The sequence below is a fragment of the Drosophila erecta genome, unplaced genomic scaffold, assembly GCF_003286155.1.
Source record: "Drosophila erecta strain 14021-0224.00,06,07 unplaced genomic scaffold, DereRS2 tig00000055-arrow-pilon, whole genome shotgun sequence".
Taxonomy (NCBI): domain Eukaryota; kingdom Metazoa; phylum Arthropoda; class Insecta; order Diptera; family Drosophilidae; genus Drosophila; species Drosophila erecta.
Window position 1 is genome coordinate 6987875 of NW_020825200.1, and position 22115 is coordinate 7009989.

General features: G+C 43.9%; 4 protein-coding genes across 8 annotated transcripts; 2 read left to right on the forward strand and 2 right to left on the reverse strand.

Moving 5' to 3' along the window:
• The first annotated feature begins 449 nt into the window (after positions 1–449).
• Positions 450–4056, forward strand: LOC6543402 (suppressor of hairless protein). Its single transcript, XM_001968898.3, has 4 exons — positions 450–1346; positions 2020–2900; positions 2958–3165; positions 3231–4056. The coding sequence occupies exons 1-4, from the start codon at positions 957–959 to the stop codon at positions 3543–3545; spliced, it is 1794 nt and encodes a 597-aa protein (XP_001968934.1). The 5' UTR covers positions 450–956; the 3' UTR covers positions 3546–4056.
• A 1731-nt stretch (positions 4057–5787) lies between these two features.
• On the reverse strand, positions 5788–18856 carry LOC6543016 (myosin-VIIa). 5 transcript variants are annotated; one of them, XM_026979796.1, is made up of 12 exons: positions 18639–18856; positions 14349–14450; positions 13323–13583; positions 12617–12966; positions 12350–12550; positions 9891–12285; positions 8384–9834; positions 7531–8317; positions 6906–7471; positions 6703–6849; positions 6520–6640; positions 5788–6444 (listed from the first exon to the last, which is right to left on the reverse strand). In XM_026979796.1, exons 2-12 carry the CDS (start codon positions 14364–14366, stop codon positions 6238–6240), a joined length of 6504 nt encoding a protein of 2167 aa, XP_026835597.1. In that variant the 5' UTR covers positions 14367–14450; positions 18639–18856; the 3' UTR covers positions 5788–6237. The 5 variants fall into 5 exon arrangements, with proteins under 5 accessions (XP_026835597.1, XP_001968935.1, XP_026835596.1 ...); XM_001968899.3 differs by having other exon boundaries at positions 14349–14453; XM_026979795.1 differs by having other exon boundaries at positions 18476–18856.
• A 469-nt stretch (positions 18857–19325) lies between these two features.
• Positions 19326–19911, forward strand: LOC6541982. The gene is made up of 2 exons (XM_001968900.2): positions 19326–19691; positions 19748–19911. The coding sequence occupies exons 1-2, from the start codon at positions 19326–19328 to the stop codon at positions 19901–19903; spliced, it is 522 nt and encodes a 173-aa protein (XP_001968936.1). The 3' UTR covers positions 19904–19911.
• A 452-nt stretch (positions 19912–20363) lies between these two features.
• LOC6542602 (transcription elongation factor S-II) lies at positions 20364–21860 on the reverse strand. Its single transcript, XM_001968901.3, has 2 exons — positions 21516–21860; positions 20364–21453 (listed from the first exon to the last, which is right to left on the reverse strand). The coding sequence occupies exons 1-2, from the start codon at positions 21579–21581 to the stop codon at positions 20578–20580; spliced, it is 942 nt and encodes a 313-aa protein (XP_001968937.1). The 5' UTR covers positions 21582–21860; the 3' UTR covers positions 20364–20577.
• Between the last annotated feature and the right edge of the window lie 255 nt (positions 21861–22115).

Consider the following 22115-nt stretch of genomic DNA (forward strand, 5'->3'; position numbering starts at 1 on the left):
CAGAGTGCTTACTGATATATAATTCACAACTTTGGTTGCTAAGTGTGTGATTGCTAAGTGTGCCACTTAACTTTATTCATTGGTTACATTTAAGTTCGAAGTCGCGAATTGACTCTAAAATTCATCCATGTGTACATTCCCACGACCCCTTTTTAAATATGCATGGGTCGCTAAAAGAAGGTTAGTAGCGTGTACCTTGAATTTTAAATGTGGGCGCTCAAAATCGAAGTGCTCAATGAAAATCGATACCAGCTGCATGCACGGCAATTAACAGTAATGAAAAAGTATAAGGCAAATAAAAAGAAGAACTTCTTTTACAGTAATGTGAGGAGATCATATAAAAAAATGTATTCAGAATTTGCTAAATAGAAACGAAAAATATTAGCTTATCCAATTTGGCTATAATATAGCCAAGTGCCCATTGCAATCCAACACCATCATCAGTGCTGCAAAGCGCCGAACATATCGCCGGTAGGCAGCGACTATCATAAATAAGCGCCTATCGGAGTATCGATACAACATCAACATCCTCAGTCGCTTTTTTAGTTGTAGCATATTATAAATATAACTCGAGCGCTAGCTGCAGCCTTAAACAGAAGCCAGCCGCTACTACCGCTAGTCGCTAGTCAAGATCTGCTTAAAACGCTGAAATATGTGTGATTAGTCGGGAACCGCAGCTAGCCGCAAATCCCCAGCCAGAATTACAACAACAAAGCCAATCCGCGATTAAGAGGAAGAGAGTGCGTGAGAGAAACGACAGCTGCTCTGCGTGTGTGTTGGTGCAGCAGGATAACAAAATAGAAAACATACAGCAGCGGCAACAACAACAACCACAACAGCAGCAGCGAACAGTGTATAAAGTGCCAAACGAATTTGCCAAATAACCAACAACGAAATAAAAGAAAAACATATACACAAAATTCCAATCAGTTCAATGCTAGAAGACATGTGCATAAATGAAGAGCTACAGCCAATTTAATTTAAACGCCGCCACCGCCGCCCCGCCCGCCATCGCCTACGAAACTACGGTTGTAAATCCCAACGGTTCGCCCCTCGATCCTCACCAGCAGCAGCAGCAGCAACAACAGAGCCAGGATATGCCGCACTTTGGACTGCCCGGTCCGCAGCCGCCGTCGTCGCAGCAGCAGCAGCAACAACAATTGCAAGTGCACCACCAACAACAGCAGCAGCAACAACAACAGCAGCAGCACCAACAACAAATGCAGATGTCCTTGCTGCCGGGTCCTTATCGGCCACACATCGAGGAGAAGAAGCTCACGCGGGACGCCATGGAGAAGTACATGCGCGAGCGCAACGACATGGTCATCGTTATCCTGCATGCCAAGGTACGAAAGGACTTCCAATTGAATAGCCTTATTGAGATTATTAAACATTTAACAACCAAAACGTAGAAATGTAGGATAGCTTAAACCCTGATTTTAGTTAGAATCAACTTAAGTGGCAGCTTCTTTGTAGAAGCTAAGTCTGTAACATTCGCTTTGCCTAAATAATGGATTTTAAATAGGCATTAGATGCAAGTAAAGATGAATCCCTTTCTTGGAACTCCTTTACCCCTTTCTTGACTGCTCAGTTCTTTAAAAAACATTTCTTTTTTTTATTGAATTATAAACTAATCGGTCAGATTGCACCGCAGACCACACCCACTATTAAATGGTGCTAGTGTTTCTATTGTCCACTTTAAAGTGTTACATTTTTGCGGTTTTTGGCGAAGGCAGACCATAAAAATGGAATAAAATTGTCGCGGTTGCTTTTAGCGGTGGCGATCTTCAAGCGGCGACTGCCGCCAAACGCGAATCCTTCACACTCGACTGCCCGCAAATTGAGCAACGCGAGCCCGGTCCAGTCCGCAATGAAAATAATTGAAATTAATTACAGAAAATTAACAAAGCTGCATTGCTTGCGGTTTTTGATATGATTTTCCGATAATCTGGATGGCAATTTGTACTAATTGAATTTTCCCTGCACCACCGTGCACCGTCTGCCTGTGCCAATTTCCAGGTGGCCCAAAAGTCCTATGGCAATGAGAAGCGATTCTTTTGCCCACCGCCGTGCATTTATCTGTTTGGAAGTGGCTGGCGCCGGCGATACGAGGAGATGTTGCAGCAGGGCGAAGGCGAACAAGGAGCACAACTGTGCGCCTTCATCGGAATCGGGAGCAGTGACCAGGACATGCAGCAGCTGGATCTCAATGGCAAGCAGTACTGTGCGGCCAAAACGCTCTTCATCTCGGACTCGGACAAGCGAAAACACTTTATGCTGTCGGTGAAGATGTTTTACGGAAATGGTCATGACATCGGCGTTTTTAACTCGAAACGGATTAAGGTGATATCGAAGCCGTCCAAAAAGAAACAGTCGCTAAAGAATGCCGATCTGTGCATAGCCAGCGGCACCAATGTAGCCCTATTCAATCGCCTGCGTTCCCAGACCGTCTCCACCCGTTATCTTCACGTGGAGAACGGACACTTTCACGCATCGTCAACACAATGGGGAGCATTTACGATACACCTGCTGGACGACAATGAGTCTGAGTCGGAGGAGTTTCAGGTGCGCGATGGTTATATTCATTACGGAGCTACGGTCAAACTGGTGTGCTCTGTTACGGGCATGGCCCTGCCACGTCTGATCATCCGGAAGGTAGACAAGCAGATGGCATTGCTGGAAGCCGACGATCCCGTTTCCCAGCTGCACAAATGCGCCTTCTACATGAAGGACACGGATCGGATGTATCTCTGCTTGTCGCAGGAGAAAATCATACAGTTTCAGGCCACGCCCTGCCCCAAGGAGCCCAACAAAGAGATGATCAATGACGGGGCCTGTTGGACCATCATATCCACCGACAAGGCTGAGTACCAGTTTTACGAGGGCATGGGTCCTGTGGCGTAAGTATAGCTTGCTTACAACTCATTGATTAGTTTTCATGACGTGCTTCCTTTTAGTTCCCCCGTCACTCCAGTGCCAATCGTTAATTCCCTTAATCTCAATGGCGGCGGGGATGTGGCAATGCTAGAGCTTAGTGGCGACAACTTTACGCCGCATCTGCAGGTGTGGTTTGGCGATGTGGAGGCGGAAACCATGTACCGCTGCACGGAGACGTTGCTATGTGTGGTGCCTGAGATTTCACAGTTTCGAGGCGAATGGCTTTGGGTAGGTGTACCAATGTAAATCGTTATAATACCTACTATAAATTTTACTTTTAATGCTCTTTGCAGGTACGTCAACCCACGCAGGTGCCCATTTCGCTGGTGCGCAACGATGGAATAATTTATGCCACCGGTCTGACCTTCACGTACACACCTGAACCAGGTCCTCGACCGCACTGCAACACACAGGCCGAGGATGTGATGCGCGCGCGACAGAATAATAACAATAATAACATCACTAGCATTACCAACAATAATAACAGCAACAATGCGGGATCGCCGGCCGGCGGTGGTTTGCAACAACAACAACAACAGCAGCAGCATCAGGCTCTGCCCTCCATCTCAGAAGTGCAATGGAATAGCCATGGTAGCGGCTTATCCTGAGTGCAGGATTATTGCATCGCACATATATGTATCCTAAGTTATTTATAGTTTTTATTGAAGTCCTTAGTTTGTAGATTGACAATTTTTCTCATACTAATTTTCAACCCCTCATGACGTAAACCAAAATGTGTCCCCTCCTCTCTAAAGTGAATCATCCTATATACATGTATCTAGTGCTAGTTTGGAACCAATAGAATTGTAAATGCCACATAAAAACTCTGTACATAACTCAAAAAGCTCACTGACATATATACATTTGTATGTGCATGAATATACCTTTACACAAAACATGTAATTCTAGTTAAATATACAATTGATGTAAGTTTATAGACGATTTTTAGACGCGTTTGAAATATTTATGATTTTTTTTGCTATGAATTTCCAGAGACTAAAATGAAAAAAATACTGCGAAATACATCAGAAATCAAGCCAGTAGCCACGCTACAAAAAAACATTCCATTTGCCCCTTTAACTTTCTAGAAAGTCGATGACAAAGTCAAAAGGGAACAATTTCTTTCTGTACATACAGTTTTGTTGAATTTTTTTTTAACCAACTCTTTGGAAATTCGTAGCATTAAAAATAACGAAGAAATATTTTGTAAAATAAACTTGCAACAAGACAAAACAGCGATTTATTTAAGTGTAAACAAAATGCCTAACATAAATAAAAAAAAAGAAATCCGAAATTATGACAAAGAAAATTCAAATCATGGCCTAGCGTGATTCTTCTGGTTCACCATTTTTTGTTTAGTGTGGGGTGGAGCGCTGGGGAGGATTGGTTGCCTTAAATCGCTGTGGGAATATAACCCAGTATCGTGTGAATATTTTTAAACAAAACAAGTGCAGCTCTTCCCACGTTGGCTTGCCTCAACCCCCTTGGACGGGCCGACTTTAATTATAGTTTGGTCTGGAATTGCTGAACGCGAAGCTAAGAAGCAAATATACATACATAGATATATAACACTATTGTTTCCGTTTTGGCCAAGTTAAGGAGCAGAATATTCTCACAGCCCAAAACAGCCACTGCTTAGCTGGCGAGCTGCTGTGAGAATTTTTACTGCCTTTGTTGAATATTTATGCAGTCCGTTGCTGCTGTCTTTACAGATTTACAAATTAAGATTCGCAGTTTTGAATTAATTATCGCTTACTTCCGCTCAACGGATTCAGAAGGTGAGCGCTGGCCAAGCATTTAAACTCATCTTGCAGTTGGGAGACATATTTCTTATCAGAGTCAGCCAATAGGAACTCGGCTGCAACCCCTAAGATTTTACTGCACCAGGCTATGGGAACGAAAGACTTAAACGACGAACTTTGGTTGCGTGAGGAAAACTGGCCACCGTTCATTATGATGGAAAAACCACCACCAAAAGTTCTGGCACTGGCAGTTGGAACTGCAACCTCTTAAGGTCGTCGCCGTCTTATAAGAAGCTGAATATGAAATTAGTTTGGAATTTTTAATGAACAATTCCTTCACATTTCCCCCTCCCCTCCACTGTTTGGATAGGTGAGTGCGATGATTGTGGTCGTTTTTAGAAAGGGGGAGACAGCAATTTCTAAAAGTTCTCAGGATTGCTACACAACTTCATACCGTCTACTAAAAAAAGTTAATTATCTTGAAAAATCTAAGTCTACCTGCCGTCTTTAGTCGCTCGCCTGCCGACTGCTGCTGTTTTTCACACGCTGGGGAAAATGGAAATTCTCGCAAAATACAATGCGTGGGAAATCGGTGGCGTGAGAGCTAGCCAAGGAAATCAAGGGAAACTATATAATCCAGTACTATAAAAATTGGTATTCACAAGACTTTGGACACGTACTCTGTTCCATGCATGGTAAATCCGAAACCGTAGGTCAAGATTGGTTTATTGAATGCAAAATCATGTGGGGCGACCTGAACTCTTTTCAAAGTTTATGAATCGAGCGAAGATATTTTCATAAGATCAATATTTTATCAATGACTTTAATAAACTATTAACGCTTTGTCTAAAATGGATTTTACGTAAAATATGTTAGGCTAACTCACCAAAAAACGTATTACGCATGCATATGTAAATTATTTATGAAACTAGGCTTTACAAAATTAGAATGCGCAAGCACTAACACATTGTTCTATACGAACCAACTTAGGGCTAAATGGCCAAAGGGCATGGGCCTTTAACTACTTGTGTGCGCCCGACATCAAATTCGCATTAATTCAGGTCATTTAAATTACCTCTGCACCCACGCATTCAATTCAAACGCCGAATAATTTGTATATAATTTATTAAATAATTGAACATTTCTATGTATTTGATACAAAACGTCATCAGTACAGATATGCAGTTAGGATATACAAAGAGATAGGTGCAAAATGTGTAGATACAAATGCTTATCTAAAAATATGTAAGACCTCATCTTCATACAAAACATTGTATTAAATATTTTAACCGGAATGTGCCATAAGAATACCTAAGAGTGTAATTGCAAAATTTATACAAATACAAATACTAAAAACAAAAGTTGGAAATTGGTTTGGTATAATCGATAGCTGAACAAGACCAAGAATTGGAATGAGTTCTGTGAAAAGGGAATGCAATTAGAATAAAGGGAGGTGGGTATTAAGTAGGATTTAAATCTATAAAGTACTAGGCTTTTATAAGTTATTGCAATTGTAATTTATAATTATTATAAATATTTGCGGTATGTATAGGTTTTACTAGTTGGCTCGAATGGTTCGATTTTTGTTCATATTGGTCAACATCAACGAGATATATGAAGTCAGCAGATCGTCCATCTTGTAGCCGAGCGACGTTTCGCATAACAGTTTCGAGCCCCTTACCAGATTTCCGATGGTCATGTGGAAATATGTATTGCCCGATGACCAATTCGAGATGCGTGTAAATGGATGCGTGACCAAAATGTCCTGCAAATAAACATATTATTTGATATTTGAAGTTTCAAATTTATCAATCATTGTAATTAACTTATTAGTTCTTACCTTCGTCACTGGATGTATGAGACTCACGCCGTGCTTGTTAATGGCTATCAATAGCATTTCGGGATAATTCGGTTCGGTGGTTTGTTTCACCTCAAAGAAAGCGGAGCCAAAAGTTGGCCACCTGTGCAAATACAGAATATGTAATAAACACGTTTATAAATATGGTTACGTTTAGAAACCCACCTATATACAATCTTCAAGAAGGCCACCTTCGCGTCTTCGGAAGTCATGCCGCCATCCTGGTTATAAGATGCAACAATCGATCGTTTCCATTCGCTAGTGCTCTGCATTTTCATAATATCCGATGGAATAAGTTCCCTCAGCATTTGTCTGAAAAAGATTTTGTTTTTAGATGCTCTCTCAGTAGTGGAATGATCTGTGCTTACGGTATGGCCTGCAGTTCTTGTTTATTTTCACCAAAGCGCACACGGAAGACTAGAGCAGCTAGCTTAGCCGCCTCCTCCCTGGAACACTTGTGATAGCCGCGCAACAGCTTGGGCAACTCCTGATGATAGTGGAATATGAGATCGGCATTCCGATCCTTGCCTGGCACTGTGTTCGTCCACAGTTTCTTCATGAAGAAGACCTGGTAAGTGAACTGCGGATTCGCTCCATCTCGTATGGGGCGCGCTTTTTTTATCCAGTCGGTCAAATGGCGCACGAAATCGAAGAAGAAATCTCCTTCGGGTACAGAAATAACCTTATCGGCAATCTTCACAAACAAGGAGAAGCCCTCGCTGGTGCGCAGCGATAGGCGCTGCGAGATGTTGTTGCAGAAATCCTTCGCCCGAGTGGAGCTGTCCACTTCGAAGGCCTCGTCTGTGTCGTCCGGGAAGTAGACCTTGTGGAAGATCTGTGTGGTTTTGTGCTGTATGGCTTCCACCTCCACCTGATGCGGCGGATATTTGCGTTGTCCATGGCGTATAGTTTTCTGTAGTCGATGCATTGAGTCCTGTGATGTAAAATATAATTAGTATTAAGTAAAACTAAAAGTGTTGTCAATAATCTCACCTGCGAAATGGGATGACGCCTGGTGCGCAGGAATAATAGCAATTCCTTGAGCAATCCCTGCGAACAGGCAAACAGTCCCGTGGCCAACCACATAAGCTCCCAGCCCCTCTCCTCGGACATTCGGTTGCGGTTGTCCGTTAGCTGCTTCATCAGTTGACAGTAGATCTCGTCGCGCAGAATTTCGTGCTTCAGCGGTCCATCAAATATGTGATCCGTTATTTCGTTGCCCATCCGCGGACGCTTGGAGGGCAGATCTCCCATATACTTTAGTATGGCGGCAAAGGCGAAGCAGGCCTCCTCGGCAAACTCTTCCTTGCTTTGCAACTTGCGTAGCAGCGGTGCCTTTATGGGATCCCGGGAGTAGCGCCACAGTTCCTCACTTCGTTTTGAACCCAGCGTGAGTGTTTTCGACATTGTTCGCTTTGGTGGCAATCGGAAGTGATCCAGGGCATATTCCATCAGCGTATGAGGTCGATCCCTTGGTTCCACAGCACCACCATTGGAAGCCATGCTTAGACGACGTCCATGATGCGCCTCCTCGATGTTGAACAGGGCCAAAATATCCTGAGGCGGTTTGCTTAGGGTGGGCAGAACGTAGACGGTTTCGGCGGGGAAATCTCCTCGCTCTTGGGAACGATCGCAGCGTCCTATGCACCAGCCGTTGTTCAGTACCGATTCCCCACAGGATTCGTCCTCCAGTATGATCAGATCTCCCTTAAAGAAAGACAGAAAGCTGGTTCCATCTGAGGGCGCACGATAGTCCTGCAAAGCTATGACATATTTCGAGCTGCAAGCAAAGATATACATTGATCATTGGGGTTCGTACATAATGGATCTATAAAGGGATCCTTACCGTTTCTTCAGGCCATCTAAAAAGTAGACAACCAGATCTCGGATATCCTCAGCATTGGGACTCTGGAAGGTGAACTCCTCACCGCGAACAGTGGACAGACTGAAAGTCTGGGTGAACACCTTGTTGGTCTTCTGACTGGACACGGCAGTTATCTCGGGGAAGCTCAGTTCTAACAGGACCTGCTCCTGATCGTCCACCACATACACGCCGGTCCAGTTCACCGCAATGATGACATCGTTTTTGGGCAGATTCGGACCAGAGTTTCGATACGCTTCGTAGAAACGAGAGAAGAGCAGGGGCCACTTGTACTTGGCGTAGCTGACAATATCCTCCTTAATTTTCAAGGGTGCTATTTTGTCCTTGACATAATAGGATTTCTTATACGCCTGTAGAACCAAAGCAGCCCAACGTTCGATGGCTTTGTCCACACCGCTGAGACAAAAGTCGGGTATGAAGTTTGGCAGTAGAGTAAACAGCCTCTCCATAGACATATCGGTCGAGTATTCAATGAAATATTGCTGCGCAGCTATCATGGCCAAGTCCTCCTCCTTATCGCAGCGGTATTCGCCAAACTTAACGCCTCTCACCACCTGCTGGTAAATTAGGTTGGTTGCCACCTGATCGTGTGTGGGTTCGTGCCAAGGGGCAAAGATTTCCTTCCGGAAGAACAGACGCCACGGGGCATTTCGCTCCTGGGCGCCCTGCTCCTTTGCATACTGCTCACACTGCGAGATGGCGTCCATCACGTGGTCTCCGCCACTACCCAAAGAACTAACTTTGTCGAACAGAGCTATGTACAGGGAAAAACCGAACTGATCTTTGAGACTTATCTTGTCTGACAGTTGATTGCATAGTTCCCGGGCCGTGGTGGCGGAATCAGCCAACAGAGTCTTTGTATTTCCATCCATAAATGTAATGGGCAGCATGATGGGCTTTTTGGATTTGGTGGCCTGCAGCTCCAGCCACGAAGGCGGTTGGTTGCGAGTTCCATTGTTGAACGTTCGCTTCAGTCGCTCCTCGCAGTACGGCGCATATCCAGGAGGACCCTCACGGATGAAGGCCCTTAAGTAGTTAACAAACTTTTCCGATGGAGCAAAACATCCAACGCAGAGGGATAACAGAATCCATCCTCTGGCGTGTGAGGATTTCAGAGGATTGTTCGTCAGCTGCTTGCAAATCTGGCAGTATATTTCGTCACGCAGCTCTGCCCGCAGGATACCATGGCCAATGATAAAGTGCAACTTTTCCAGGTTGGAAGTTGGACGAGATTGGAGCCACGATTGGTAGCTATCCGCCGTGTATTCATCATCTTGAAGTCGCCGACGCACATCTTCGCCCAATTTGTTCTTTCGCTTTAACGTCAAGGATACGAGCTTGTGGCGGATCGATCGTGGCTTTTGCTTCAAGAAAGCATCTGGATCCAGGCCCATAAGCTGAGCCTCTTGGAATTCCTGAAAGAATAACAGTGAAGCGGACCACTAAAGTGCGGCTTAAAGCTTAAACTCACCTTACTCCGGATGAAATTGCGTCCCAAGGTAGCTGTGACCTTTGACATGACGGAAGTGGTGTCCATTCGATCCATTGTGTGATACTTTGGCTCCGGCATATCACCTGTAAACCTTAGTATAGTAATCCACAATGCCTGAGCAGCAAGTTGATCGCCTTGCGTATGGAGCGGTAGTAGGGGATGCTTCAATGCTTTCTTAGCATACTGATGATTGACATTGCCTTGGAAGTAGGTAGCGGCGAATTTTTGGAACTTGAATTCCGATAGATCCTCCTCATCCTCGGATATGTGTATGGGTGCTATGATATCGTCCTGGTTGACGTTTTGTGCGTGAGGCAGATCGTTGAACACGGACGTTTCACGTCCACCATGCGGAGTAGGGGCATCGCTGCTGGAATCGGGAAGGAAGTCAAACATGGCCTCCACCAGTTTGCCATCGTCCACCGGCTCCTCCTGCTTGCGGGCTGCATCATTGATGATATTCATATTGACCTCCACTCGACGACGATTCTCCAACTGCTCCTGAATTTCCCGACGCTCCAGCTCGTGCAATCGATCTCGATAATGCTGCTCGGCGATTTCTCGGGCATGCTTATTGCCGCGATGTAGCAGTTCCTGCTCCTCCAGTTTGCGCAGCTGAAGAACCTCGGCAAATTGTTTATGCTCCAAGCGAAGTTTCCGGTAGCGACGCATGGCAATCATTCGCCGCACATGGGACTGAATCTTAATGACGGCCCACATCTTGTGACCATACTCCCGCCTCACCAAATATCCTCGGGCATGGGCTTGCAGACCAACAATGTGACCCCTTAGATGACGGAAGCGATGTGACAGAACCCTAGAACGGATCAACGCCTGCAAACGCATGTAGCCCACTCGCATGTTTCTGTATCGTTTACGTTGGGCATAGCCCTTCCAGAATCTCTGCACAGTGATAGCAGCAGCTCTCAGGCGTAGAAACCTTCGTCGGTACACCCAACCACGAATGCTGCGCTGTAGGATGAGGATTTTACGCGTCAGCACGCGATCTCTCTCCTGCTCCAAAAACAGATCGTGGGCATCCTTGAGGAAGACCTTGGTGTGGCCTAGCTGATAGTCGGACTTGCCCAGCACAACGGCACAAATCCTCGAAGTGGCCGCCTGGCAATCCGTGCGATGAGCTGGTGGAACTCCCGGTATCAGGAAGCGATAACGTTCGACAAACTCCCTGAATCCATGCCGAATGGGATATCCAGCGCGACGAATGCGAATCGTTTCCATCATGCCGGAATATCGCAGCTGTCGGCAGCACAAGCCGCGGTCAAACATCATTGGCTTCTTCAGCTCGTTGGGCTTGATACAACGAATAAAGAAAGGCTGACAACTGCTGAGCGTCTTCATAAGCGCATCTAGGGATTTTCGAAACTGTGTGGAAAGGGTGGGTGTCCGCTTGCGTGTTTCTGCACCCATCTCTATGTCCTGAGCAAAGATTTGTCGGAGGAACTTGTTAGTACTCTGGCTAACCAAATGCAAAAGATCGGGACTGAAGGTGTCCCGATTTTTATCTAGAAATCCTCGTGTGTCGTAGAACACAACGCCGGCAAAGTGATTCAGTCCAAAGCTGGTGTTGATATCCGACTTGGGCTTCAAATAGTTCTTGTGCGATCCATGGGTTTTGTGTAGTTTGGCCAGCATCGTCTGATCGGTGCCCTTGGGAAAGCGGGCCTCCTCATCGATTAAAGCCATAATATTGAGCTGCTTAATAGCAATCAAATCGAGCGCATCCTGATTGTCAACGAACTCAATGTGTTGCCAGTTGATGGCCTCGTGGTTATACTCCTCCTGCTCAAGCTTGAATATATGCTGTACGAAGAACTGCTGCAGATTCTCATTGGCATAGTTAATGCAGAACTGCTCAAAGCTATTCTGATCAAAGTTCTCAAAACCGAAGATGTCCAGAACTCCGATGGCATTTCGGGATGTGCCGCGCGGCTTGAATATAGCCGTATTGATCTTGCGAACGATGTGCACGAACATACGTCCGTATATGCCTTTCACAAAGGCATCGCGCACATCCACGGATTGATCGCGCGATAATGTGGACACCACGGTTTCTCCATGAGCAAAAAGCGTTCGACGTGTTAGAGCATCAATAAGTGGCTGAATGGGAAGTCCAAGTAGGCCGGCAACACGCTCCACATTTATGGTGTCCGGTATTTCGGTGGCATCCAGATTATCCACCACCGTCGCCTTATATTTGATGTTGCCGCAATGGAGAAGGGCAGCCAGGAGCTTAATAATCTCCCAGATTTCCTGATCGGAGAAGAGCAAAACCTTCATGGCAGATCGAATATCGGAGAACTCGGCGGCATCATCGCGTCCCTCGCAGGTTATGCTATTGCCACCAGTTAGATATCTATTAAGTGGTAAATTGAATCCAAATCAGTGAGGGTCTTTGTTAGATAATGGCAATAACTCACTTGTAATCAGCAGCCATGCCAAGATCAAGGCGGCTCTTCTCATCTGACGATAGCCCGGCCAAGATGCAGTAAAACACATGATAATTGCGTTCGCTGTGATTTTGGGAAACGATTCGCGACTTCTCCAGCAGGTATTGCTCGATTTTGGCCCCCTCGATCACGCCATTAGCACTAAAGTGTATATCTATGTATTTGCCAAAGCTGCAAATAAATTAATATGATTATTGGCCGATCAGGTGATGAAGGTTCTATGCATATAGTATTTACCGCGATGAATTGTCATTTCGAATGGTTTTGGCATTTCCGAAAGCTTCCAAAATGGGATTGGCCTCGAGGATCTGCTGTTCGATCCACGAGTGTTTGCCACTAATCGCAGCCAGATACTGAAGGATTAACTTTGTGCTCTCCGTCTTTCCAGCTCCCGACTCTCCGGATATGACAATACACTGATCCTGGCGATATCGTTTCATATGCGCATACGCATTGTCGCCAATAGCAAAGATGTGCGGCGGTAGCTCTCCGATTTTTCGTTCCTTATAGAGCTTGATCTGATCGCCCGTGTAGATGGGCAGAATCTGGTAGGGATTAACGGCTACCAGTATGGAGCCGGTGTAAGTCTGAAAGCACGAAAGTTACAAACGTTCAATCTCATGTCGCTGTACAATTTTGGAACATATATATGTTTTTAGAAAGATAACGCCTGCCGTCGATTTAATTACTTTATTCTTTCAATTTCTTATGAATGGGAAACGATAAGGAAATGGAAGCAAAAACTGAAAATCACTTCATATTAAATGGGTAACGATGACGCAACATAATTGGATCTTAACGAGCTCATTTCCTTATGTTTACCCTCAATGGATTTAAGAAACATTTTTCTTTCTAGTTATCTAACTTTAAATTGGTATAGGTAAAATCCTATTAACTTAAATAAATGCAATCCTTAAATGGAATTTTGTAGAGGTCAACTTACGTATATCAGATTCTCCTTGTAGCGGATGAGCAGATTCCGCAAGATGCCAGCCTCGTGCAGATCACCCAGGGATATCATGTCCTCCACTCCCTGGACGGAGGACGCGTGCATGGCCTTGATGCGCCGCTCGGGGGCCAGCCACACCTCGTCGCCATCGTCATCGCGCACCTGGATGCGACGACCCTCAGCGGAGACGACACGTGCTCCAATGGCCACATCGAATTCTCGCCCAGAGGCGGGCTCTATCCAGATGTAGTCACCCTATCGATTACGAGCGTAATTACAAAGTTACCATTTTTTTGTTTAACCATTTTTAACAATTTTACGATTTTACAATTTGACATTCGGTTCTTTACGAGGCGGCTGCTGCATTCGGTTGCCATGGACATAGGTGCCATAAAGACTATGGGCTGTTTGTTGTAAGAGTCGCTTGAGCGGAACGCAACAAAAATAGTAATACCAGGGACAGACATGGCCAATGCACAGTGGTGGGCGCAATGGGATGAACATGCAAAGGCTTTCCGTAAAAACCTTACGGAGAAGGTCTACAGCTCGGAAGTTATTATAACATTGATAGTAAATAGCCAATTAACTCAGAACAATTTGAGGCAATTAGAAATTCAATATCGGCATTACATAAATTCAATTATCTGCGAATATTACAGAATGTAGAAGATCTGGATGCGTATCAAATGCAAATTGATTCACAAATAGATGGCCAGCAATCAATCAAATTAGTTAGGGAACTAAACAGAACAAGAATGAATAAGAACTTTGATGAGATTGCAATGATTTCTAAAATACGTTGAAACCATCAACCTGTTGCTCTACCCCATTCGAATATTTCCATCCACCACTGTGGAAGAGTGATGTGAGTTGAAGTGAGCCATGGCGTGGAACTTCCGCTTTTTGCTTCTGTTAGCTGGTGCTTGTGGCAGCAAGGGTGGGGGAAAGGTGAGACAGATGGAGTACCTCGATAAGGAGTGATATCCCCACTGCGGGCTAATAGGGAGTGAAAATACTTACACGTGTTACGATCACCATGTTCGTCGTCCTTCATTTACTGATCCTGGGTTGGCATCCAGGGACAAAGGCCCGTTCCTCAACGCTGCTGCCGCTTGGGTTATTCTTCTGTGCCGAAAGAGAACAAGTGGAAGAGTTGGCCGTGAACAACAATAACAAAATACGAGTTAGCGCCTGTGGCAACAAAAAACCGGCTTCGAATAGTAGAAAAAATTAAGGTGAAGTTTACGGTAAATTGAAAGAATTCACAACTTGTCGCTGACTTCGTTTGTGGTCCGCCGTCTCGTTTTGTTGTTCTTGCTATCAAATCGCTTTCCTAGCTCGAGGTAAACGTCTTTCTTTCCTCGATTTGGCCAACACACACACACACAAAACGCCAGCAAAAGTGGCAACTCATTAACAAAACAAAATCAACAGCGAATTAGTCATCAGACTTAAACGCATCCATAAAACTCATACTTTCGATACTTCTTTTCTTCTTAAACTAAGGGAAACCAGCCCAACCGACCCAAACGAACCGATACGTGACCGAAAATCCTATAAAAAAGTAAATAAACCTTTACACCTATAGACATGCAAAAAAGGCCATCGAGCTATTTTCACTTTTTAGCTTCAAGTCGCTTCGAACAATCAGATTTGACCACGAGAACCACCTGAAAAGGAGGGCCTAACCGAAATCGAAGGTCTCAATGAGCTGCGTTTGTTATGCAAATTACTTGGTTTTCATTGAAAGAATTTACTTTCATTACTTTGTACGGCTTGACAGTAGCTTAACAATGTTTTCGATTTAAGGCGATAGAAAACCGAACCATCTTCAATTAGATATTTACGAAAAGAAAATAGAAAGGTGTTGATACCGACAAGTTAGGGAGAATTAAACCTTTAAATATGATATGAGCTAAAGAAAATTAATAGCACAATTATAATAACCAGTTTTACCACTGCCATTAAAGTAATCGAACATACGGCGTATAAGTAAGCAAATTTGAGCTGATTATAGGCCTGATTACAACCATAATTCTTAAGTTTAATCATTTAATCTGGAGAACTCGCACTCCAATCAACTTGTAGATCAGCTTTTTAAGCCAACTACTTCATTTTCGAAGCCAGCCATGAATCAGAACTTTCAGGCTGGCGTCATTTCCCAGTCGGTTACCATCGAAACCGCCTTTCAATTGGACAACCCAGCCATCATTTAGCACATGGACTTAACGGCTGCCTCCGCACAGGTATGGTGTATGGTGTATGGTGTGGCATGGTATCAGCCGTAGTATAGTTACACATTGAGAGGCGTCTCTCCGCTCCACGGTAATTGCAACATGCCAGACAAAAAAGCAGCAACAGCTACGGAGCAACCAAATTTAGTGGCACACGGCGGCACGTACACTACTCGTACACATATACCAGTCTGGTTACGCTCTGGCGGTCAAAATACGAGTCTAGTGCACATAGGGAACCCATCTATCCGCGATCCACACTCGAACACAACGACCACCATATAGACGACCTGAATTGTCGGCTGGAGTTCAGGCATTTAACTGAGACATATGTACATATATTAAATAATATTGCTCAATACTCGTCGTCCTGTTATCAGCACCCAATCTAGTAGTTTAATGCCCACATTGCCTTGCAAAGCCCCACTATGCACAAATACTTAACTGTAGAACCCGGGAAAGATTTCATTTATTCGGAACTCTGTTAATTTGGTATTCATTTTGCCTTAAGAATTGATACTTAAATAAATGTTGCTTGGGGGCGATTGACTTTCCATCATATCTACCATATCATATCTGTAGGGTTTTCAATTTGAAGAGAGCACTTCAGCTAAGCACAGTCATGGCTGAATTATTTAAAAACGATTGCCTAATTGTCGTACCTGCTGTTATCATAATTTCCCCGCAGTGCAAGTAGAGATAAGCAGCGAAACATCAAACAAGGTGTAAATCGAGCTGTGAGGCAGACGTAACTCTGGGCATGACCAAAAAATGCTTAAAACTTATAAGAATCGAGCGAAGAGCTTCTAAGAATTTCCGGCTTTGCAGATTTAGCAGCGAATAGTGATGAATAGCCCTCAGTGACGAACGACGAGCACGTATCTAAGTGCATATCTTGCAACCGTGTGTATATGTGTACATATATATAAATATATATGTTTGTATAGGTAAGAGAGTGCGTTTTAGTAGTCTGAGTTGTGAGTGATCCAAAAGTTCATCGAGAGTCATTAGTGAAAGTTCGTGTGTGGCAGCCACGTACAATTACGGTTTATGCCATCTACTCTACATACAGACACTCGGCCATAAATTATCTACAAACATATATCTATGTACATATGTATGGCCAAGTGTTTAATATAACTACTTTTTGTTCACTTTGACTTTGACACTTGACATCATGTTGTCACTTTTGAGCAACTTGTGGCATAGAAACATTTCCCGAAAAATTCATGTTTGCATTAATTTAAAAAAAAAAGCAATAATAATCCTGTGTTTTCACATTATTTATAGGTTTATTGTAGCAATTTAGTTAAGCCCTTATTGTTTTATTGGAGAATTGAATAATTGTAATCTATGGAATAGGAACGGGTTCTTTGATTAAGAAGCAAATTCACTTTTGAATGCTCTTTTACATTATACGTACATATATGATTTTTCAAAATTTAATATAAGAAATAATATTTACCTATTCCTCTTTATACAATTTTTACTTAAATTTAATAATTGTTCGTTGTTAGTGTGCACCTTTAGCAATTTACATTTTAAAAACACCGTTAGTTGCCTAATTTTTCGTACTTTTTTTCTAGTGACTAACCATTTGCTATCAGAATTCTTTTTCGCGAAGCGTATTTTCTCACACAATTTGCTTCTGGTTTAACAACTAAAATCTTCTACAGAACTTAACGACTCACCAGCGACAGCAACAAAAAAGTGGGCAAAGTATTATGTTCATTTTTTTATTATGTATTTAGAGAAGACCTTAAAAAAGTTTCACCAAACAAACAGAAAGTCGCTGCGTGCGCGAAAGCCCCCAGCAACAACAACAACAAAAACTATCCAACAACCCAAATGGAAACGCAAAAAAAAAATAAAAAAAAGGTTGAGATGGGAGAGAAGAAACAAAAACCGGCTAATGAAAAGCGTTTATTTGAAAAAGGGTTTTCCAATTGTCCACACACGAAATGTCCCGTTGTGCAACAGCAAGAACAACAAACCGGACAAACAAGTGTGCCTGCGTTTTTGTTGTTATTGTCAATTATAGAACTCTTGACCGCTGCACTGCAAGAAAAGGCAAACGCCTTATGTCCAATTTGCATATATGTAAATGTAAATGCGTTGAATAAATAATGTACCTAATAATTATTTAAAATTTATTAACGATTGGGGCAAAAATAATTGACAGCTACAAATAATACAACTTGCTGATTAGATTAGATGTTAAAATATTTTCACAAATCTGAAGCATATTAGTTTTCATAGTTATAATCATGATAGACAATAAAAGAAAACGTTTTCAACAGATATATATGTAAAACACACTTTCTCACTTTTTAAGGTCACGAACTTCTAAAGTCTTTTCAAAAATCATTGAAATCAAATCATTTCGATTTGATATCGTTATTTCTTGCAGTGCGGAAGCCTGGTTCAAGCTCAAGGAAAAAGAGAGGGAGAGAGCGCGCTGGCGAGAGCGGGCGGGAAAGGGACGTGGCAGAGGGGGGAGCGGGAGCAGCACCCATGAATGTGTTGCACTGTGAGCCGCTCTTTACGCATCACTCCCTCTCGCTCGCTCTGCAGTTCTTCGGCAGGTGTACCTGTCCGTGTGTGCGTGCGAGAGAGTGGGACTGCGCGCTTGTAGTGTGCATGTTAGTACCGTTCTAGCCAACGAAACCTGAAGCGTAGCTATTTAATTTGGTCACTCGCCTAAAGCAATAAAAATGCAATGCAGCCACGTCTCCGTCTTGAAATGCAATAAAATCGATGAAGTTACACTGAACTGATGCTGCGGTGACCCTTGTCATTTTCCCCACTGGCTTTTCTAGCCACAAGCAGACACACAATTACACACACCGATTGCCAGGGTTAATGCACTCTTTTCATTTCGTTTCGTTTCTTTTCTTTCCAATCACTCTCTACCTTAAATAGCCGCCTCAGAATTTGCACTCTCCGCTTTTCGGTCACCGAATTCGAATTCTAATTGGAATCGCTCTCGCCACAACCGTTTAATTAACACTTTTCCGGACCCGTCGAAAGCGGGATATGCTTTTTCAAAAACAGGTTACATAAATAGGTCACGCACCAGCAGTCGCAGGAGAAGAGCAGCGCGCCGAAAGTCCGCTATTCCAGCACAGTTAAGCCGAGCAACAGGTGGATACCAGTCCTACAGAGCACTGATCATTTTAGGGCTGCGCGATTTGTTTATTTTTTTTTGACCGAGAGGACAAGACTTGGAGCGAAAAATAACAACCGATAAACTGATCAATAAGAGTGACCAGGTGGTGGGGCCAGTTCCGAATGGCCTAAAAAATCCGCGGATAACAAATCTTGTTATGCTAACGAGTTAACATTAGCAGGGAAACTGAAAAAGGCGTATCTGGTCACACTGTCGCATTAACAGTGCGATCGATAACCATTCGATAGCATCGATACCAAGATGCGTGAAAATCGATAAGTCTTATCGACCAAACTGTTCTAGGCGCGAATTTCGAAATGACTGCCACTAGCTTTTTCATTTTTCAAGAAATTTCTGTTTTGTTTGTCAACAAATTGAAAATGGCGTCAACAACCTTTATTAGCTCGTTGAAACGGATTGTTGATTACCTCATATATACGAATTGCGATAAGTAGTTAGTATATTATTGTTTTATAATTTTGTAATTAAAATCAAATTACGACGCCCCATTAATTGCAATTCGGGCAACAACTAATCCATTAAATTGGGCCACCATCGCATTGAGTGGTTAGTGCATCCAGACTATTAGCCCCGATGAAGTACCTCTTGTGGATCTGCTTCCTTTTCACCGGCGAATCCCACGGATACGTGCGCCTTACAAACTTGGAGTGCAAAAGCTATGACAAAACATTCATCGACTTTCCCGCATGCCGACTGAAAGTGCTTGGCAGGGGAATCATCGGCGCCAACATTCATGTAAAGTTTCTAAAACTGCCAATAAATAGAATGGTCGTGAGACTCGCCACTTATCGGAAGCTATCCGGATACCATCCGTTTCTATTTAATGTTACCGAGGAAATCTGTCGCGCCCTAAAGTACCCCAATCGTCTGAGAGTCTTCTACTACTTCTACACCGCCTTTTTGCCCTATTCCAATCTGAATCATACATGTCCTTACAACGTGAGTACTTTGGCCAACATGATAATCAATCATATCTATATAAACATTTATTTTAGAATGATGTCTTCATAAGGAACTGCACCCTGAATGATCGTATGTTTGCAAAGGTTCCATTGCCAAAGGGCATCTATAAGTTAACCCTCGAGATGGATGATGGTGTCATGAACTGGGTTTCCATCATAAACGTCCACTTTGAAATTGATGTTGACTAAGGGGAACACAGAGGCGCATTCAATATGGCAATATATGATGTTTTTCAACTTGAATTGCATGTGGTATCTATAGGTATGCACTCGGTATCGAACTGATTGGCTTTAACACAAATGAGCTCATTTTATTTTCCCACAGGGTCTTTTTAAAGATATTTGTTTGTATGCACACATTAACCGGAAAGCTTAATCAATTTAAAACCAAAAATATATATTGTCTTAAAACTGATTTATACCAAATACAACGAAGATATATTTATTTCCCATTCATTTTTCAATTAGTTCTATGGCAGAGGTCCGACCCGACTAATATACTACAAATAAGTGCTAGTCCATACTAAGTTATACAAGTATTCATATTTAAATACCACACTGCCCGCAAGTATCGGCGTTATCAGCCGCGTGGTTGTTATCACCGGTGTTTTCTCAAAAACAAAAAAACAGATTGCGTCGACAAGACGTCTGCGTTTTATCAATAGTTAATGTTTATTGAAACTTCGCTTCTTCTCGTTTAGGTTTGGTGGTCAAAGTAAGCGCCTCTACGCATTGGGGCAGCAGATATAAAATGTGTTCTCGCGTGTCTCGTGTCTTTACAATGTTTCATTTAAGCATATGAAGGATGTGTGTGTGTGCTGTTTTGGGATTGATTGATTTATTATTTGGAACAATCATGGGAGTTAGCAGAACTTCCATCGGTTGCCGCACTCGTTGCACATGACGAAGGTGGTCATAGGTTCATCGGCGGAACGGGTCTGCAGCTGATTGTAGGTGCAGTTGCGCTTCTTGCACTTGGCGCACTTGAGGAGATCGGTCTTGGTGCCCTGCACGGTGGCCAGCTGGGCATCGTTGATCGCCTCCTTGACGAACTTCTCGCGCAGCTTCTTCATCTCATCGCTGGCCATCTCCTCGGGCGTCATTTTGGCCAGCTGCTTGGCAGTGACGGCGCCGCACATAAAGTTCCCGCGCAATCCCGGATTCTTGGGGTCCTTCAGATTGGCCACGCGCGATCGAATGCGATTCTTGTACTTCATATCCGTGTTCTTGAACTCGGAGTAAATGGCATCCTCCAGTTCGGCGGCCATTTCTTCTGGCTCCCCGCAACCCTCGGGCACTTCGCCAATCTTCAGTGCGGCGGCCAGCATTTCGCGGCATTTGATGCGGACCGCATCTGTCATGCCGCCGGAGGGAAACGAGGACTGTGACGTGGACGATGAGCCTTTCTTCTCCTTATCCTTGGATGAGCTGGATGAACTGGACTTGTCCTTGCCGGACGATGACGTCGACGACTTGGCGCCGCTCGTTGACTTCGATGCACTGCTGTTGTTGGTGGAGCCCTCCTTCGCGGAGCTGTGGTTCGGAGTGGTCGGCGCCGGGCTGGCCAGGAAGCGCTTCCAGTTCTTGATCAGGGTCTTGGCCAGCGCGATCACCTCGTCGTCCTTGCTACTCTTGCGCAGCTCGTTCACGGTCATGCCGATGCGCGTTTTGGTCAGAATGTCCAGGTTGATGTTCAGCGTTTGCAGGGCCTTGAGCAGGTCCAGTGCCTGATCCTGTCCCTGTATGGCGGATATGCGTTTGTCACCAGGTAAGCGGATTGTTAGCTAATCTCGATACTCACTGTGCCGTCGCTGGCCATCTTGCTCATCTTCTTTTGGATTCGAAACACTTCCTCCTCCACGCTCATTTTGGCCCAACTCAATCTGTATCGGAGGTTAGGTTAACTGACGTCGGCTACCGGCTATATGGTCAGTGCTGTGGGGCTGCGACAGATGTTTATGGGGATGCCGGGCTATTACCTTTTTTTCCCTCCAATAAATGTTGTTTACTATTTTTTTCGTTTCTGTATTCGCAGAACGAGTTGAAAGAATACTCTAAGGCGTTTTAGTAGTACCGGGCGGCGGCTTGTCAAGAAATACCTACCCATGGCTACGGCAGGCGATTTCCAACTGGAAGTTGTTTGAGTTTCCGAAGTCATCGGGAGTGTTGCTGTATTTTAATATACATATGGGTTTTTAGCGAATGCACACACCATTTCGCGGTTCTTCCAAAGACTCTAGAATAACAAGATGCGTAACGCCATACGATTTTTGTTCTCGAATTTTTGTTCAAAAGCCGGTGAGAGAGCGTTCTAGAGACAGCAGCTCTCTTGTACGCATACAGGGACAGTCAACCACTGTATGTGTGCACACATGCTCAGGTATTGTAAACTGGACAAAAT

Bases quoted from the DNA above. Each gene is read 5' to 3' on its own strand.
- LOC6541982 (XM_001968900.2), top strand. From the start codon at position 19,326: ATGAAGTACCTCTTGTGGATCTGCTTCCTTTTCACCGGCGAATCCCAC. The intron at 19,692-19,747 runs GTGAGTACTTTG...CATTTATTTTAG, and splicing joins ATCATACATGTCCTTACAAC to AATGATGTCTTCATAAGGAA.
- LOC6543402 (XM_001968898.3), top strand. From the start codon at position 957: ATGAAGAGCTACAGCCAATTTAATTTAAACGCCGCCACCGCCGCCCCG. The intron at 1,347-2,019 runs GTACGAAAGGAC...GCCAATTTCCAG, and splicing joins TCGTTATCCTGCATGCCAAG to GTGGCCCAAAAGTCCTATGG. The intron at 3,166-3,230 runs GTAGGTGTACCA...TGCTCTTTGCAG, and splicing joins TTCGAGGCGAATGGCTTTGG to GTACGTCAACCCACGCAGGT.
- LOC6542602 (XM_001968901.3), bottom strand. From the start codon at position 21,581: ATGAGCGTGGAGGAGGAAGTGTTTCGAATCCAAAAGAAGATGAGCAAG. The intron at 21,454-21,515 runs GTGAGTATCGAG...TCCGCCATACAG, and splicing joins AGATGGCCAGCGACGGCACA to GGACAGGATCAGGCACTGGA.
- LOC6543016 (XM_026979796.1), bottom strand. The intron at 8,318-8,383 runs GTAAGGATCCCT...CTTTGCTTGCAG, and splicing joins TTAGATGGCCTGAAGAAACG to CTCGAAATATGTCATAGCTT. The intron at 6,850-6,905 runs GTAAGCACAGAT...AATCTTTTTCAG, and splicing joins CAAGAACTGCAGGCCATACC to ACAAATGCTGAGGGAACTTA.